Source organism: Dipteris shenzhenensis, chromosome 23 (genome assembly GCF_047967505.1).
Source record: "Dipteris shenzhenensis isolate YYH24624 ecotype China chromosome 23, Dip_SZ_1.0, whole genome shotgun sequence".
Taxonomy (NCBI): domain Eukaryota; kingdom Viridiplantae; phylum Streptophyta; class Polypodiopsida; order Gleicheniales; family Dipteridaceae; genus Dipteris; species Dipteris shenzhenensis.
Window position 1 is genome coordinate 12,715,668 of NC_141618.1, and position 16,624 is coordinate 12,732,291.

Sequence of the window (16,624 nt, forward strand, 5' to 3'; positions counted from 1 at the left end):
TCGACCCAGATATTGTGGACTTGCTAACTCTACCTTGCAATCACACGTACTATTTGTTTTGTTTTGTACAAATATGCCATACTCAAGGCCACTAGGTGTAAGCTAGATATCCCAACAATTAGAACTAGCATAGTAGATGCTAGTAGTTAGCACTACAACCATAGTGCTGATAGTTCTAATATCTATATACCAATGTTAAGATAGCCATGTGCTAGGCAAGGCTATCATAGTGCTTCTAGAAGAACATCTCCACTACTAGGCACTCCACATCTTTAGCACATGAAAAGAAACACTCAACTTGGGCTCAATGGTTTGATTAATTCTTTCATTGCAACAACCTTGCTAGATGAGTTAGACTTTACTCACCATAAAATATAAGCTTCTACTTTTATTAAGAATGTTTTCATTTATGAAATTTTTTTTTAATTCTCTCTTGTTGTTGTCTCCTACAAAATAATCTCTCTCTCTCTCTCTCTCTCTCTCTCTCTCTCGGGTCCTTCTCCTTCTCGTATAGCTCAAATGTCTCCTCCCTCTAGATCTCACGAGATGAGATCAACTGTATCATATGGTTAAATCTACTCAGCTCTATACATCATGGAGTTGGGGAAGGGGGAGGGCGGGGGGGGAAGGGATACCAAGTTTTCCCCACCAAGGTCCAATTCTACTACGTCCATTTTCTAAGAGTATCAAAAGGTGGGGTGATTATTAGGCTCCAAATATTGGAGGGCAGAAGGGTCTCACATGCACTGAGTATTGCCATCGAACAGATGTGGGTCTCGTTCCATTAAGTGAGGAATGCCTAGGGAGCAACGGATATGCATGCTATGCCCACCAGCAAAGGTGGCACTTCCTATGCACTTGTCTAGTCTACTATGAGATCCAAGGCCGGTACCCTTCTCTTTCAGGAGTGGCACGGTTTTGAGCCACTCTCTTAGCTAATCCACTTTATGACTAGGTTTGTGTTGGCCTCTATTTAATGAGGGGCGACACAGAGAGACTTTATTGTAGCAGATCAGACAACAAGATGTGATCATGCCACAGGAGAGAGGGGCTTACTAGGCACAACAACATGTCATAGACTTCTATGCTTTCGAGTCCAGTCTCAGGACATAGTGAAGTAGAGGAGGAGATAGACAACATGAGGATAGCATGTATTAGCGAATAGAGACGGCGCAGAGAAGTGGAGTCAAGGACACACAGACCACTCACGATATGGAGGTTGACCAGGCCACTCACGATACAAAGGTTGACCAGACCACGCACGATGGAGCTCCAGCTCATCCCAACTCTACTTAGAGGAGACCATCTTGGCTTATACGAGTTACCCTTAGATTTCATTTTGTCTCATAGGCTCGTGAAGCCTTCCGAAGACTTTCTTTCTTTCTTTCTCTTATTCTTACATGTGCATCTTGCTTGTATGTTCAAATGGGGGGCACCTCTCTCTCTCTCTCTCTCTCTCTCTCTCTCTCTCTCTCACCCATTTCCCCAAAAAGTTGTGCTGCTTGTTTGTTCAAATGGAGGTCATCCTACATGTATCTTTGTTTGACTTTGATAAATGCAACTAACAGTATAAGATATTTGGTGTCACAAAATTTCTGTTTAGATAGGCATGTAGTCACGAGCCAAAACTTGGTCCAACTAGTGACAAGGGAGGTCATGTTCATGAGGTTAACAATCCCATGGGAGACAAGCAGCATGCTAGAGCCCTGGACACATCCGACATGTAGAACAACCCTACCCCAACTTTCGACATCCATATAGATGAGACATAAATAGATGATTATGATTCCTTACAAAGTAAGAACAAAAGAAACGAGTCAACACCAGTAGCAAAAAGCAGTCAACAACAATATGAGAGAGAGCACAAAAAAATAGATTTGCAAAATAACCTTGAAGGTAAATCCCTTGGGCCAAGACTTCTAAATTTAGGGCAAATGATTCAATAATTGATCGAATTTTTTAAAGACAAACGTTGTTGCAATAGCATGCGATCTTCTTTCAAAGGAAAGAACCACCTCCCAAACCCACAATACTTCTTTAAAAGCAACAAGAATGAGAGCTGGATCTTGCAATAAATGAGCAAGGTGTACATGCAAAATTGAGCAAGGAGATTCTAGTGGTGAAATTGTAGGTTAGATAACATGTGAGAGGAGTGCATGTCAACATTAGTGTCATTTCCTACACCCCTTGCAAAGAGGTCAACCATGACAATGGACCTATAAAAGCAACAAGGATGAAAGCTAGATCTTACAATAAATGAGCAAGGTGTACATGCAGATTTGAGCAACGAGATTCTAGTTGTGAAATTGTAGGTTAGATAACATGTGAGAGGAGTGCATGTCAACATTAGTGTCAAAAGGGATCAATCTCCCACATTTTTGCAGCTTGTGCAGGTGGTGAAAATGAGGGCTCGCAATAATCGAGTGTTGGACATCACCTCGCAATTGTGAATGGGGTAGCATTCGAACCTACGAGTCATGTCTAGCACTTGCATCTGAGGTGTGTGCTCAAACATGGCACTAGGGCCAGGGTTTTATCTCACAACCACCATATTCTTCTTGGACAACTAGACAAGACATTCACCACATTATTGAGAGCTAAAGCTAGCCCCAAAAAGTAAGACCCATTTGACAACTAAGACAAGAACTGAAACACCCGAGTAGTGAAACGAGTTCCAATCTCACAACCACTATATTATTCTTGGCCAACTAGACCCAAACACATTCAACACATTAGAACTTTGATATAGGTGACAGCTTTGGATGTACCTGGTCTAAAATTGCACAGACCGAACCACCAAATTGTGGACTGGATCCACCACATGCCTATCCAAAGCTGTCTACATGTCCAAACCTCCTAGTCCATGCATCAATATCTGAAGTAAGCTAACCCATTACGCTTCATTTGGCTTCTATAACCATGCCTCGTCTATCTATATGGTCAAGCGCTTTCAATCTGCCCGAGCACCCCCAAACACACAAGCACACTCGCTCTTTAGCTGATTCAACTTTAAAAAACTTGAGAACTTGAAAGCCCGACATTCACCACATTATTGAGAGCTAAAGCTAACCCCAAAAAGTAGGACCCATTTGACATCTAAGACAAGAACTGAAACACCCAAATAGTGAAACGAATTCCAATCTCACAACCACTATATTATTCTTGGCCAACTAGACCCAAACACATTCAACATATACCTTTGTAAGACTAGAATAAGTCCAAACACATTCAACACATTAGAACTTTGACACAGGTGACAGCTTTGGATGTACCTGGTCTAAAATTGCACAGACCAAACCACCAAATTGTGGACTGGATCCACCACATGCCTATCCAAAGCTGTCTACATGTCCAAACCTCCTAGTCCATGCATCAATATCTGAAGTAAGCTAACCCATTACTCTTCATTTGGCTTCTATAACCATACCTCGTCTATCTATATGGTCTATCTATATGGTCAAGCGCCTTAAATCTGCCCGAGCACCCCCAAACACACTAGCACACTCGCTCTTTAGCTGATTCAACTTTAAAAAACTGGAGAACTTGAAAGCCCTGATATCTTTCTTACTATTGGGCCATGCATAAGCTTAAGACGACATACGAATTGGCATGTGACTTCTAAGAGAGGGGACACATTCTGCATCCCCCTATTTGCTGTGATCTAATAAACTCCACAAGGACATGCCACATGCTTTTTATCCACAAAGACTTGCCACATGCTTTTTATCCACAAGGCATACAGTAAACTCATTGCTTGCGTTCGCCCCCGCCCCCGCCCCCCGAACAAAAAGGTGAATTAATCTGAGTAAATCTTGCAAAGTGAACGAGACAGCAATCATAAGATGCACATATGCCCAAAACATATACTGCACAGAAGTCCACAATCAACACATACTGTGTAGTAGTCCAAGAACAGCACACAATGTCACCAAATGAACATGAACAAATGGCATGCACCTTACACCCGACAAAATCGAGAGATGGCAATAAGATGACCAAAGGGGATCATGTAACCTCTGAAAACGTACTGGAATGAAATTATTTTATTATAAAAGGCAAACATCTGCCGAGGAACCAAATACAAAAGAAACTATAATCTTATGTTCACAACATGCACAGCAGGCAAAAATATGTTCAAATTCAATTCTGGATATGCAGACCTTCCATGGCAAATAGAAGCGAATGCTCGAGTCCTCTTCATAACTACAAAGGCTTCCATACAAGTCCATAGAAGTTCTCTGTCTTCGATTGTATTTACAGATTGCAAGTGCAGACAATCTGCATCTCAATAAAAGGCTGCAATCGGTGCATGGCGAATGCTATTCACACCTTGACGATTATCGCAGCCAGTCCATCACGTCGCTATAAGGAAGGCTGGGTGAGCCAAACAAAATTGTGATATTGCCCAAACATGCATCTTCTGGTAGATCAAAGAATATCCTATGAAAGATTACACAACTGCTCAATCTATAGCATTAAGCCACTGTATACAACCTGGCATTCCATCAATCTCTTGGAAAAAATAGTTCTTAAATAGGTAATCTTAGCTGTTTTCCCGCCAGCAGAGACTAAGACTTTGAATAGGCAGGAGACTTGCATATTGGACACATATTTTTCACAGAAAGCCACTGCTTAATACAAGCTGTATGATGTGCATGGCCACAGTCTAGTGTACCCAGCTCGTCATCCTCCACATATTCCCACTGAAATTTTGCAAATCATAAATGGTGAAATAATTTACAGATTGCAATTAGATATGACAACACGAAACTATAGCCAGAACATGATTATTAAGAGTGATACCTGACAAACACTGCATTTCATGTCACTTTCTTGAGACAATGCAGCAACTGTTGCGTCTAAAGAAGAGTACTTGCTTTCCCTAAGACACTTTGTTACTGTCTCATCATTGAGTCCTGTGCTTACATTTCCGATTCTTTCCTCCAAAGCAAGCAGCTCCTACGACAAGCAAGCAAGATACAAGACGGCAAGTACAAATTTGAGAATAATAGAAATCAAACGTACAGACAAACCAGAAACAAATGAGAAACTTGAAGACACTACCACAAAAACTTGAGCATTCTAACATTGACCATAACAACAAGGAACCAGATCCCAGTACAATTCGCACACAAGAAATTTAATCATTGCCATCAATAGTAAATAAACAAACACGAACATATTTGAACCCTACTAAAAGGCTTCATGCTCTGATTGAAATTCACCTCATAGGACATGTTGTCTACATCCAATCGCATGTCACCGTGCTGGTCATGTATGTCAATCCCTCCATATATCAAAGAAGGATCAAGCATCACAAGCTCCTGCACAACATATTCCCATCAGAACTACGCTCAAAAGTTAGGAGCATTTACACATCTAATCAATACAAGTTCAGAGAGTCGTTTTGTGCTAAAGAACCCTTTACAACTTTCAAAGATGCCCCCTCTTCCGTTTTAGCACTCCCTCTTCCATTTTAGGATAGCCTTGCTCCTACCTCGCGACTTCCAACCACTTTTGCCAATGCTGCAGGAATCAGGTCCTAACTGCAAAACATTCTATACTGTCAAGCATACAAGCACAAATGTGCACACAAGCTTCTCTATAGTAATGAAGCAGGCTATCCTAAATGACAGCCCTTAGCGCCTCCATCTGTCCAAAGTCAATGTATGCTGAATCACATGCTCCACACACACGCGCGTGTCTGTACTGCAAAAGTCGTTTGAAGAACTGGGAGTGGGGAGTGAAGTAGATCAGCAGGGGGTAAAAGAGGGAGAAAGGCGCTGCCACATGGGCAGCATATTGGCTTGCCATGTAGGCAGCATTCACTCAACCTTCTTGTATTAATTTATGATCCATCCACTAGGGCAGTTGGTCACCTTGGGCCGCTGAATGCCCTCCCAGATCTGGCTGGCCAGCTCAGTCTAAAGTCCATTTGGCTCAGCCCTTTCAGCTCGGCTCTTGTTCCATGCCATTTTCAGCTCCCAGCTTGCTCCTCTCTTCCCTATTTCAGATCCCCTCTCCTTCCCTTGCCTCTCAGTCACTATTGGACCCTGTCCTTTGTGGACAATGCAGCCTCTTGTGCCTCATTGGAGAGTTTGGGGCTTTTGGAAACCCAGGCTGGCTATCTGAGAAGAAGATGCATAATTCATTGTTAGGGAAGCTGCACTTTGACTCCTTCACATACAACTTCTCATCCTAGAATATCTACAAAAAAATTGACATGTTGCTCATGCTCCTCTAATGACGGGTGTACAATATTTCCGCAGAACGAGCCATGCATGGGAATGATTTGGAGGCGGAGTCATGGATCACTAATATCAAGGTGTCTAAGGCATGGGCAAGGTCGGTATCATCTCTTGGGGAATCCATTAACTCATGGAATAGACTCTCGAAAACTGAGTCGAGGACATGGTCAAAGTGCACCTAGACCAAGTGGTGACAAGGAGTACATACAAATGGATGTCAGCGCACAAAAATGAGATCTACACTGATGGGGGCGATACAAGAGTTGGGAGCGCCAACCTTGTTCTACTCGCACCTACAACTTTACACCACTGTTCTAGGATTAGCATGTTCAAGAGACCATCAACCATAGATGTCTAGGCTCTCCATTGGCACGCTTCCGAATCACCCTTTCTGACATTAATTGAGCAGATCCGAAGACATTCGCAACAAGGGAAAGTTTTGCTACTTCGAGATTTCAATGCCAAGACATGAGACAGAGATTTGAACCTCCATGAGAAGGCGATCCTGTTTCAACAAGCACAAACCTTGAAAGCAAATTCTCATACTTGAGTCAAAGGATACACATGACCAAGCCATAGTCAAATGATCTGGGCAATACCTACTTGACATGAGTGCAGTTCACAAGACAATTGCACACAAAGGCCTATAGAGAAGACTAATATCAAAGTGATACACATTGCTCCCCCATGACGAAGTCCTCATGTTCCACATCTCCCGCATGACGGCAATCTCCTTAGTCAGCTCACGACCAGCAGTCAAGGCCACCACTTAGTCACCCCCCCTTTACACCTATGTACAGGGTTTGGCTTAGAAACCTAGAACTTAGGCCCTGACACAATAAATCCTTGTAGGGGAACAACCCAAGGCAGAGGACTCTTATTGACACAAGCATAAAAACTTAAAAACATAGATCTCTCATAGTGACATGTTCCCCGTGCAGCTGTTGCACGTAAATGTGCACATTCATGCTCTTCTGGTGACATGTTCATGAAGCTCTCGAAAAGAATGCAAAATGTTATCAATGTTGCCCATGGGAACAGCTGCTTGGGGCGTTTAGCCCATGACTCTCAAGATTGCACATGTGGTCTTTAATTTGTCGATTTAGAGCTCAAAATGAAAAAGGGCCAAATTTTCTTGACTGCAAGTGCTTTAACTAGCTGCTAATGGGTCAATTTTACTAAAAGCCCTAAGAATGGCTTCCAGCAATTAAAGTTTCCAAAAAAATTGGGACCCCTTAGAAAACCCTAAAATTTTAGGAGAAACAACGATTTCTAAAAGGATGAGGCGACGGCACAAGCCCATCAGCTCCCAGGTGTGGTTTTTCTTGATGGAGTCAATCTCCACTTGCATTGCTTGCATTGCTTGCATCCAATGCACATTGTCTCGTGCACAATCAAAACCATCATGCTCACTCAGACATAGAGCCGGTGGGCAGCAACTGTCAAACTGTGAAGACGTCCTTTTTTCTTTGCAATGCTATCATCAGTAGCGTCCCAAGTCTTAAAGGCAGCTGCCAACGATGCAAGCAAGCATATTGAGGACGTGATCCTATTCAAAAGGCACATCTGCTGCTGGCTTGACAATTGCACTCTTTGGCACTTGGCTTTCCCTGAGGAAGATTTAGTCCTCACCAGATTCTCTATTCCAAGGGATTGTCTGTCAACCATAGGCTGTAGGCAGATAACGACGGGCAGAAGTTACAGCTCCGTAAAAACTGCATTTGAAGTGGCTCCTGTAGATGGCTGAAACCTTGACCCGAAAAAAATGACAGCTCCAGTATTGTTGCTGCTGGTGTAAATGGCGATGGTAGAACTCAGACATCATCTTCTGGCTGCAGTGTCGAGCAAGTTCCTTAGGCATTTAGGATAAACGAACAATGCATATTACCGGTCCATAGTCTTCAAAGGCTATAGTGAATACAGCCAGACTTTGAAGCAGGCGACAACATTTCGGAGCAGAAGGCAAGCAAAAGACTTGCAGTGAGTTCGTTTTTGAGCTGCCTGTGTGAACTGTTGGGTTGCTCAGAGACAACAGATCAGTCATATAAGACTGTCCAAGAGGTAAACCTGAGCAACAGGTCCAGAACAGGGAGCTGCTTCGTAGGACTGTTGGCCAGCAATAAACAGTGACCAAAGGAGAGGCGATCAGATGTAGACAGGGCTGGTTACAGAAATCCTCCAAATATGGCAGCATGGGCTTCTTCAGCATGGCAGGCAGATAGAAACACCTGTAGACAAATCAGAAACGGGCCTTTCACTGAGCATAAGCCGTTGCGCCAGACGATGAGGAGTTCAATCCATGGGCAAAGTTGGGTTCCACCGAAATAAGGAAAGGATCCAGTAGGCTGTACCCTAATCCCTGCACTGCCTATCAGCTCACCAATAGCATGCCATCAAAATCGAAAGAGCTCAGTATGACCCTTGTTCAGTATCTAGCATATACCTAGATGAATCCAAGAACATTCCCAAACTCATCCTCTAAAAACACAACATAGTGCAGTTTCAATCTCATGATAGTCACTCATAAGATTGAAAACCATAAACTCCATCCCGCATAGCAGGGACTAGCTACTATGACATTCCCACTGACGTCATCAGCACCCAACAATGGGTGTAGACCATCGTATAAAAATATGATTTCACACATACAAATCCACACACCAACACATACTTGAGCATCCATTTATACAAAGTCTTCGTACTGAGTTTCTGTCGGCCCTCCGGAGGTGAAGGGCAGACTCAGCCATGACGAAGGCTAGCACTAAAGGAGAAGGCTAATCAAAAAGTAGTCCAATATCTCTTCATTCAAGCTACAACTGCTTGTGAAGTCTAAACGATTTCATTTTAGTCTCTCTCAAACGAGCATCTAAACCTAGCTGATAGGGCAATGCACCATTTAAAATAGAAAGAATTATCTAGATGAATCCAGAAACATGCCCAAACTCATCCTCTAAAAACACAGCATAGTGCAGTATCTAGCATAATCTACAACATTTCGGAAACATTAGAAGAACTCCTAACCACCTCCGAAATCAAGCTGCACTCAAGTCCACCAAGGTAATTTGTGATCCCTCCTCTCCTTGTGGCTTCACCATCCTTGACACAGCCTTTGAACAAGTCACCAGCGCACACCTCCAGCATTATGCATACAAACCAACCCCCCATGTCAAATACCTCTATCAACATCACAATCTTGGCACAAATCGTTGTAGTAATGTTCTCAATCAACAAGTGCAGGTTCCAAATCCCTCAGAACATTCAACAAGTGCAGGTTCCAAATCCCTCTGCCATAAGACCTCCCTCTATCTGGAAGGCTTTCACCTAACATTCTGACCAAAGCACGCAGCTGAATTCAACATAATGCACAAAAGGGTGAGATACCTAAGACACCTACCTAAGGCACCTACAATGTTGAAGACAGAGCCAGTTGACTAGGGTAAACATTTAGTAAAATAAAAAGGAAAAGGAATTTACAAGGCCATGACTTGTGACGAAAGACAAGTACAACGGGTGCACTAATGGGAGGGAAGCCACAGACCAGTGCTAAGGGATTGGTGGCAGCAGAAATCAGGTACAAACAGCAGCTGTGCACGACTGTATGGCTGAAACAAGGATTGATCTAGCATGCAGAAGCTGCAACAGCCAGCATACGATGTATGGCACGGAAATCAACTAGAGTGGTCTATGGCAGAACCATCGCAGAAAGCTGCAAGGACAAGAAGAGGCCATCTTTTGGTTGGGGGAGAGGGGATTACGTATGCAGGATACATAGTACATATGCATAAAGCAGTGTCACAGGACAAGTAACAGGTCAACGGGACTGAGCACGGCATGGTTTTCATTCAGACTGGAGTGGAAGTGTCAATACGTTGCTTGAATGGAGGGTGGGCTGGAACTAGAGCGGAGCGGACCATATCCTGGAATGGAGCACAGCATGGGCTTGGACCCTGTGTTGCTAAGTGCAAAACTATGCATAAGAGCTCACATTAGGAAATTAAGAGCTCGCAGTAGAAATTACAATACAACACCCAGCAGCTGAATGTTAATCATCAGACCAAGAACAGGATCGAGAAAATGCATAACTCTACATCAATTGCCAAAGGTCCACTTGAGTAGTTCACAGGTTCAATTTGGTCGTCCTTAAAAGCAGTCCTCCATAATCTCAAGTATCATACTCGCCATTTAACTTAACCCAAACTTCCTAAACCTGAACAGTTTTACCTGAGACTAGAATTTAAAACAGAACGTACAATTTTCAAAGCCATGTCTCTCATAAATGATACAATTCCACTCATCCACCCAACAACACCAATGACTTTTTCAAAAGACTCAATGAATAATACAATTATCTCACACAATATCGCTTTTCTCACCTCAAAACTTAGGCCTTCACTTCTCCGAGCATGCTCCAGTGCAGATAAGATCTGGTGATACAAATGTATATTATCTTTTAGAAAAAGAACATTTGCAGGCTTTAAAAAATTCATCAAAACAAATCCCTTTCTTACGGAATGGTTAAGGGTATCTACACAGACAGAAACGACTGTCAATAAGCGGAGCAGAGTCTAAAACATGATGATACACACGCAACATGGCACACACATCATGAGATAAGACCAACTAACTGTCACTCTTGCTCCTCTGTGGTCATAGTTCTGAAAAGGCAATGAAATAAATGCAATCAATGTAAGAAAGCATCACAAACCTCAGAAACAAACCGCTGTCGATGTTCTCTGTCTGCTGGAAGCATGTGTACACCACAAAAAGGCATCCCAAATAAACTTTGAACAGGTGGTGCCAAGATACCTTCACCCTGCCCTTCCTGAAACAAGGATGACCGAGGCACTGAAGGGTATGGACCTGCATACATCCTTGGAGGAGGTGGAGGAGGTGGAGGACCTTCTAGAGAAGATCCAGATGGAGGTGAGTGATTAGTGGCGGTCGATGAAAAAGCACTTCGAGGCATGTTTCTAGTAATACCGCCAGCATTGCGCCCACTTGATAATAGCACTGAGAGGTGGGATGCAGTAGACCCGTTTGGATGCATTAGAGAATTTCCAACGTGACCTGTATGTGCAGAGGCTTCTGGGGTATTCATAGCTCTAGATGCTGAACCTCTTGCCTGATTTGCCAATCTACTGTCCATTGTTGCTGCTCCCACCAAACTTGGGGGCCTGCCGGACATGGTCCTAATGCGACTGCCTTCAAACATATTGGAGACTCTCTCCCTAACTGGAGCACCAAAGCCGGTAAACATAATGCCACCTCCCGGTGAAGAGTTGTTCCCTACAACAGCTGAAGAGCCGGAACTCCTCTGGCCAAACAGAGGAGCCCAATGGTCACATTCCTGCTGAGAAATTGCATTACCAGCCCCATTTCCACCCACGTTACCCAACTGCTCAGCCGAGGTTCCCCTCCTTGAAAACAAGGCCTGGGACCTTGCAACAGGAACAGACCTCCTCAAATTTCTTGCAAAAAGGGAGAGTGAACGTTCCTGTTGCGTGCTTACAGACCGACTGTGCTCCGTTCTTTCAGTACCTCCACCTGTTCCACTGACAGCTGAAGATTTCCCTGCACTGCTTGTGAGAGATTCAAAAAGATCATTCTCGTTCCCCACAAAACTAGTTCTATTATGCTGAAGATCATCCCATATCTGGATCATAGACGTGGCCGTTGTAGAAGGAATAACATCAGGGGTAGCAGAACAGTTCACGGTAGCGGGCCCAGATCCTCCAGCTGGCCTGGTCGGGTTGCTATCATTTCTAATAAAGGATTGTGAGGCCCGAGAAGACGAGGCTTCTGCAAGGCCAGGAGTAGACATCTTTCTTTTGCAAGAACTTCTCCTTCCTCCAATCAAATGGCCAGGCCGGTTATTCCCAGTGTGATCCAATGAGCTGCGTGAAAAGCCACTAGTTTGAAAGGGCAATCCCTCCCCCTCAGCTTCAGGTTGAGAGGCTGAGTAAGATCGGAACGATGGATCCCAACACATCGTATCTCTAACACCTGTCCTTGAATATATATTTTCTGCCTCAGCAGAGCCGCTGCAATCGCCAACAGTTTCATTCAGGGGAGCTTGCACACCTCTGCTTTGATAATCCACTGTAAATCCTTTCCCCGCAATTATTTCTGGTAGTTGTAAGTTCACCAAAAAATCTCCACAGCTCTTTGCATCAGCGCTAGGATCATCTGGGAGGCTTGCAATTGATACACTTGTGTCTATAAGACCACCAACTCGATGTGATCCAACAACTCTATCCCAGCTGCCCATTTTATCTTCCAATGAAGAATTTCCAGCAGGAAACGTTCCTTCAGCAGAGACATCATTCCCAACACCCCAGCCAGACAAAAGACTAGGAGAGCTGCCATTCCCTGCATCATCACTACCAGTTCGAAAGAAGTCAAAACCATGGGTTCCTGAATCTTGCTCTATGGCTTCGCAACATCCAAACAACCCTGGTCTTGAGCTCTGTCCCAGACTTGTTTTACTGTCGATGCCAGTCCTACTCAACCCAGGTCCTGATTCACTTACGTTGCTTAAGGTACAAGAGGTGACCTCCTGACAACCCTGCATTAAGCCAGTACAGTTCTGTCGCTTTGCTCTTTGAGGCCCTGCCAATGCTGGTGCTGCGGAGAAATCACCTGATAAACTACTCCACGCATCATTCTCCCTATGCCAAAACTCTCCATCATCAATTCGGCTTTTCTTTGCACTCACATTGCTGGCATTGCAGTCAGAAATAGTCCAGTTGCTGCTACTTGTGTGACATTCAAGATCCCCTGAGCCCAAGCCATAACCAATTCCCACAAGAGAAGATTCATTCAACTCAAAACCATCCTTCCTCTCCATAGCTGCTAGAGCAAGGGTGCAAAAAGATACAGAAGAAACCGTGCCGCAAATATTCAATTACTGAAGAGCCCAGCTCTCAACCCTCTTGAATTTCCACATCCAAATTCAACTCCACTCAGAGTTGTCCTCTCAAGTATATATCAAGAATACTGCAATACCACCAAGGCAATACATCAACCTGAGAGAGAGGCTGACTACCAACACCATTAACGGCAATGTTAAAAAAAAACAGGTGACGCTACCGAGGATTTACACACAAATGAGATTGAGTTTACACACAAATGAGCACACAATCCAGGCTTAAGACCTGTACATTCCACTTCAGCAATACAAGATTGAATTTTGCATTATGCTACACAGACATGTTGTAACAGCTAATTGGCGAACAATCATTGCCGACCTTGCTACACATATAAATGTGAAAAAAGGGAAATCAAAGCGAGGTCAACCAACAAATATTCCATGGCCAAGCAACCAAGAATCTTAGCCTAGTCGTTACGATGTAAAGGAAAAGAAAGAGCCAATGGAACAGTTACTCTCTCCCAATTCCATGAGTATTACGATCCTGAAAGTATTGCCAAAACCATAGACCAGGGCATGGTATGCCTGAGATGGACGCGATCAAACCTACAAAGAAAGCACGCTAAAACATCCAGGACTTTAATTGTTGCCGGCCCATGCCTGCCAAGCGTTTGCCTGGCCACCGATTAAGCGCTAACCCGAGCACTTGGAATCTTATTAGGAATAAGGACATGACCATTGCATGCACGAGTCTCAGAGTTGTAATTCATCAGAGAATGCATGAATGAACCTGAGTTCATACCCCAATTTAATGGATCGAATCCATCAATATTCTGAGCAATGAGTTATCCATAGACCGGCGGACCTATGTAGCACGAAACAACGCATGCAAACACACATATAGAGATCGCCAAGGCGCAAGACACAGTCTACACCACGCCGGTATCACCAGAAAACAACCACCATCGGCAAAGAAGCCGTAGACTCACCGAAGGAAGGGAGATACTGCAACCGGAAGACGGGCAGCCAACGATCGGGGCAAGGAGAGAGGGGGAAGAAATCAACCGAGGAGAAAGTAATATACTCGAGGGTCAAGGCCTTCTTGATGAGTGCCTGACAGGGGGGGAGAGTCCTGCTGCTTCCGATCTCTGCTAATCCCAGGGTGTAAGGGCGTTTGCGAGGCTGGTGCGCGTTCTCCGACCGGAGGTGGAAGGGGCTAAGGGCTACTAAGGCCGCAGAAGCCGATAAAGGGAGAAGAAGGCAGAATGGTGAAGTGTGAAGCAGTTGCAACTTCCGATCCGGGGGGGGGGGGGGGGGAGGCTTGAGTGTTAGGGTAAAGACTGGTGGAAGAGATAAGGGGGAGACGGAAGAATGCGCAGAATGAGGGGAAGCAGAGAGGAAGAAGGGAGGGAGGGGGCAGGGAAAGGTGTGGGACGTTCCCTTTAAATTATTACACACCCCCCCAAAATGAAAGAAAGCTAATAAGTTGCGCTGGCCTCTCTCTCTCTCTCATTTAGTGCTTTGGAGGTTGCAAGTCCTTTCACACCCGCTCCCACTCCCTTCACGCCCACCAGGCACCAAAGAAAAATGCGCCACTCCCCACGTTATCCTCCATCTCACCTCCCCCCCCCCTCGCATTAGAATAGATGAGAGAAATTGGTGGATGAGAGAGAGACTCAAACACACACACACACACACTGGGTTTTTCAAGCCAAGATGCCACGTATACTCACTGTGTGAGGGCCAGGGGGTTGCATGAGAGCACCAAGGGTTCATTCAAGGTGGGTGTGAGTAAGGGTGGGACTAAGAGTTTAAGTGATGGGATGTGCTCTAAAGTGGCATGGAGAAGTAGAGATGAATGGAAAACCTAAAGAGAACACTTTTCTATGTCACAACAAAGAGAGAGGTGGTTAGGGGAAGGGGGTAGGAGGGGCGGTGGGGAGAGGGGGGGAACAAAGAGAGAGAGAGGAAGAAAGGGGAAGAGGTGTGTGATTTGGTGAGTATGACTGCTAAAGGGTCTACACAAGACAAAAGAGTATCATTGGCAAGTATGATGAATGGAGAGAGCCAAAGTAATGGTCAAGTATACACAAGAGAGGCTTGATTAGGAAGAGTGTTTTGCTAGGAATTAAAGTAGGAGAAGGAAAGGTGCACCCGTGTATTATGCTTTCTCAATCACAATTTAGGAGAGTGGAGACTAAGGGGTCAAGGATCCCCCACCTTGCCAAGGAAGGTAGAAGATGGATAACATGTACTCCTAGCCTACACACATGTCAGAGACGGATATGTAGAAGCAAAGGAAATCTAAAAAATCTATTGGAGCAACCAACCAAAAATCAAGGAAGCTACTTAAAACAAGTTTTGGAACATCGAAACAAGGTACTCGAAGCAACACACAAGCTAGCACAAGAAGTACTAAATAGATAACGATTTTGCAAGACGTTTATTTCATTGTACAATCATCTCTCTCTCTCTCTCTCTCTCTCTCTCATGGGACTCATGATGTTATTGCCCTCTTAAGACATTATGCAATATTTATGTAGCATGTTCTTCCTCTTATTAAAATAAAGCTCACAAAACATTTATTCTTTTCGAGGTATTATGTCCATCACAAGTAGTGGAAAAACAAAGATAAAATGAATCTCCTCAAAGTCCACACCTTGTTAAAGTTACCTTCAATGTTTTGATGGAATGTAGGACCTTCCACTGCCACATTTGCAAGTGAGAAACAATTTAATGCAAACTTATAGCATTATACCCAAAAAAAAGTTGGACAAGCATCCTATTGCTCCAAACCAACAAAACTAAATAACCACAGTTGCAAGTAATGCAAAATCAAGAAGATATACTATCTACTCATTGTCCTTTTTTAATCTCTACCTTCCAACTATGAATATTTTAACCCTTGAAAATTTTTATAAATCTCTAGCTAGCTAATACTTGAGATGCAAAGCATCTACATTGGCTCCTTTGCACGAACTTTGTTTAGAAGAAGCTATTAGTGGATCTCCTATATTTGCACAAGAAGGTAGTGGTAATCCTCAACTGTGAGCACAACTAAACCTTAGATGACGTTGAAGCTTGTTAATCTAGAACTACTCAATTCTTCCACATGGTGGAATGTTCATAAGGCACTTGTAAGACTAATTAACACTAGAAGTATGCCCATAACAAAGCGTGCTAATTTTGCCACATGTTATCACAAGGCACTTGTAAGACTAATTAACACTAGAAGTATGTCCATAACAAAGCATGCTAATTTTGCCACATGTTATCACAAGTTTTCTAAAAGGGAGAAAGCTCTTCCTCTAACAACATGCAACTTGCAAGTATGACATCAATTTCATTGTCATTTTCCATGTTTTAAAACTGTGTCATTGAAGACATCATGTGTCTTTCTCTCTACACGAGAGTGGTTTTATCACAACAATGGTCTCCCTTTTTTACATGGTAACCTAGGAAAACCTCTTTTGGCTTCCTATGACTTAGCACCAGATCTTGATAAATG

At 43.7% G+C, this 16,624-nt stretch overlaps 1 protein-coding gene across 1 annotated transcript; it reads right to left on the reverse strand.

Moving 5' to 3' along the window:
* Window positions 1-4,033: 4,033 nt before the first annotated feature.
* LOC147887001 (uncharacterized) lies at window positions 4,034-14,605 on the reverse strand. Its single transcript, XM_087394404.1, has 6 exons — window positions 14,106-14,605; window positions 10,954-13,244; window positions 10,622-10,672; window positions 5,226-5,324; window positions 4,804-4,959; window positions 4,034-4,703 (listed from the first exon to the last, which is right to left on the reverse strand). Exons 2-6 carry the CDS (start codon window positions 13,093-13,095, stop codon window positions 4,569-4,571), a joined length of 2,583 nt encoding a protein of 860 aa, XP_087250530.1. The 5' UTR covers window positions 13,096-13,244; window positions 14,106-14,605; the 3' UTR covers window positions 4,034-4,568.
* Between the last annotated feature and the right edge of the window lie 2,019 nt (window positions 14,606-16,624).

What these genes read in the sequence shown, in the direction of transcription:
- LOC147887001 (XM_087394404.1), bottom strand. Translation starts at nt 13,095, where the DNA reads ATGGAGAGGAAGGATGGTTTTGAGTTGAATGAATCTTCTCTTGTGGGA. An exon ending in GACAGCGGTTTGTTTCTGAG is followed by an intron (nt 10,673 to 10,953) that starts GTTTGTGATGCT and finishes TTGTATCACCAG; the next exon opens with ATCTTATCTGCACTGGAGCA. An exon ending in TGAAATGCAGTGTTTGTCAG is followed by an intron (nt 4,704 to 4,803) that starts GTATCACTCTTA and finishes GCAAAATTTCAG; the next exon opens with TGGGAATATGTGGAGGATGA.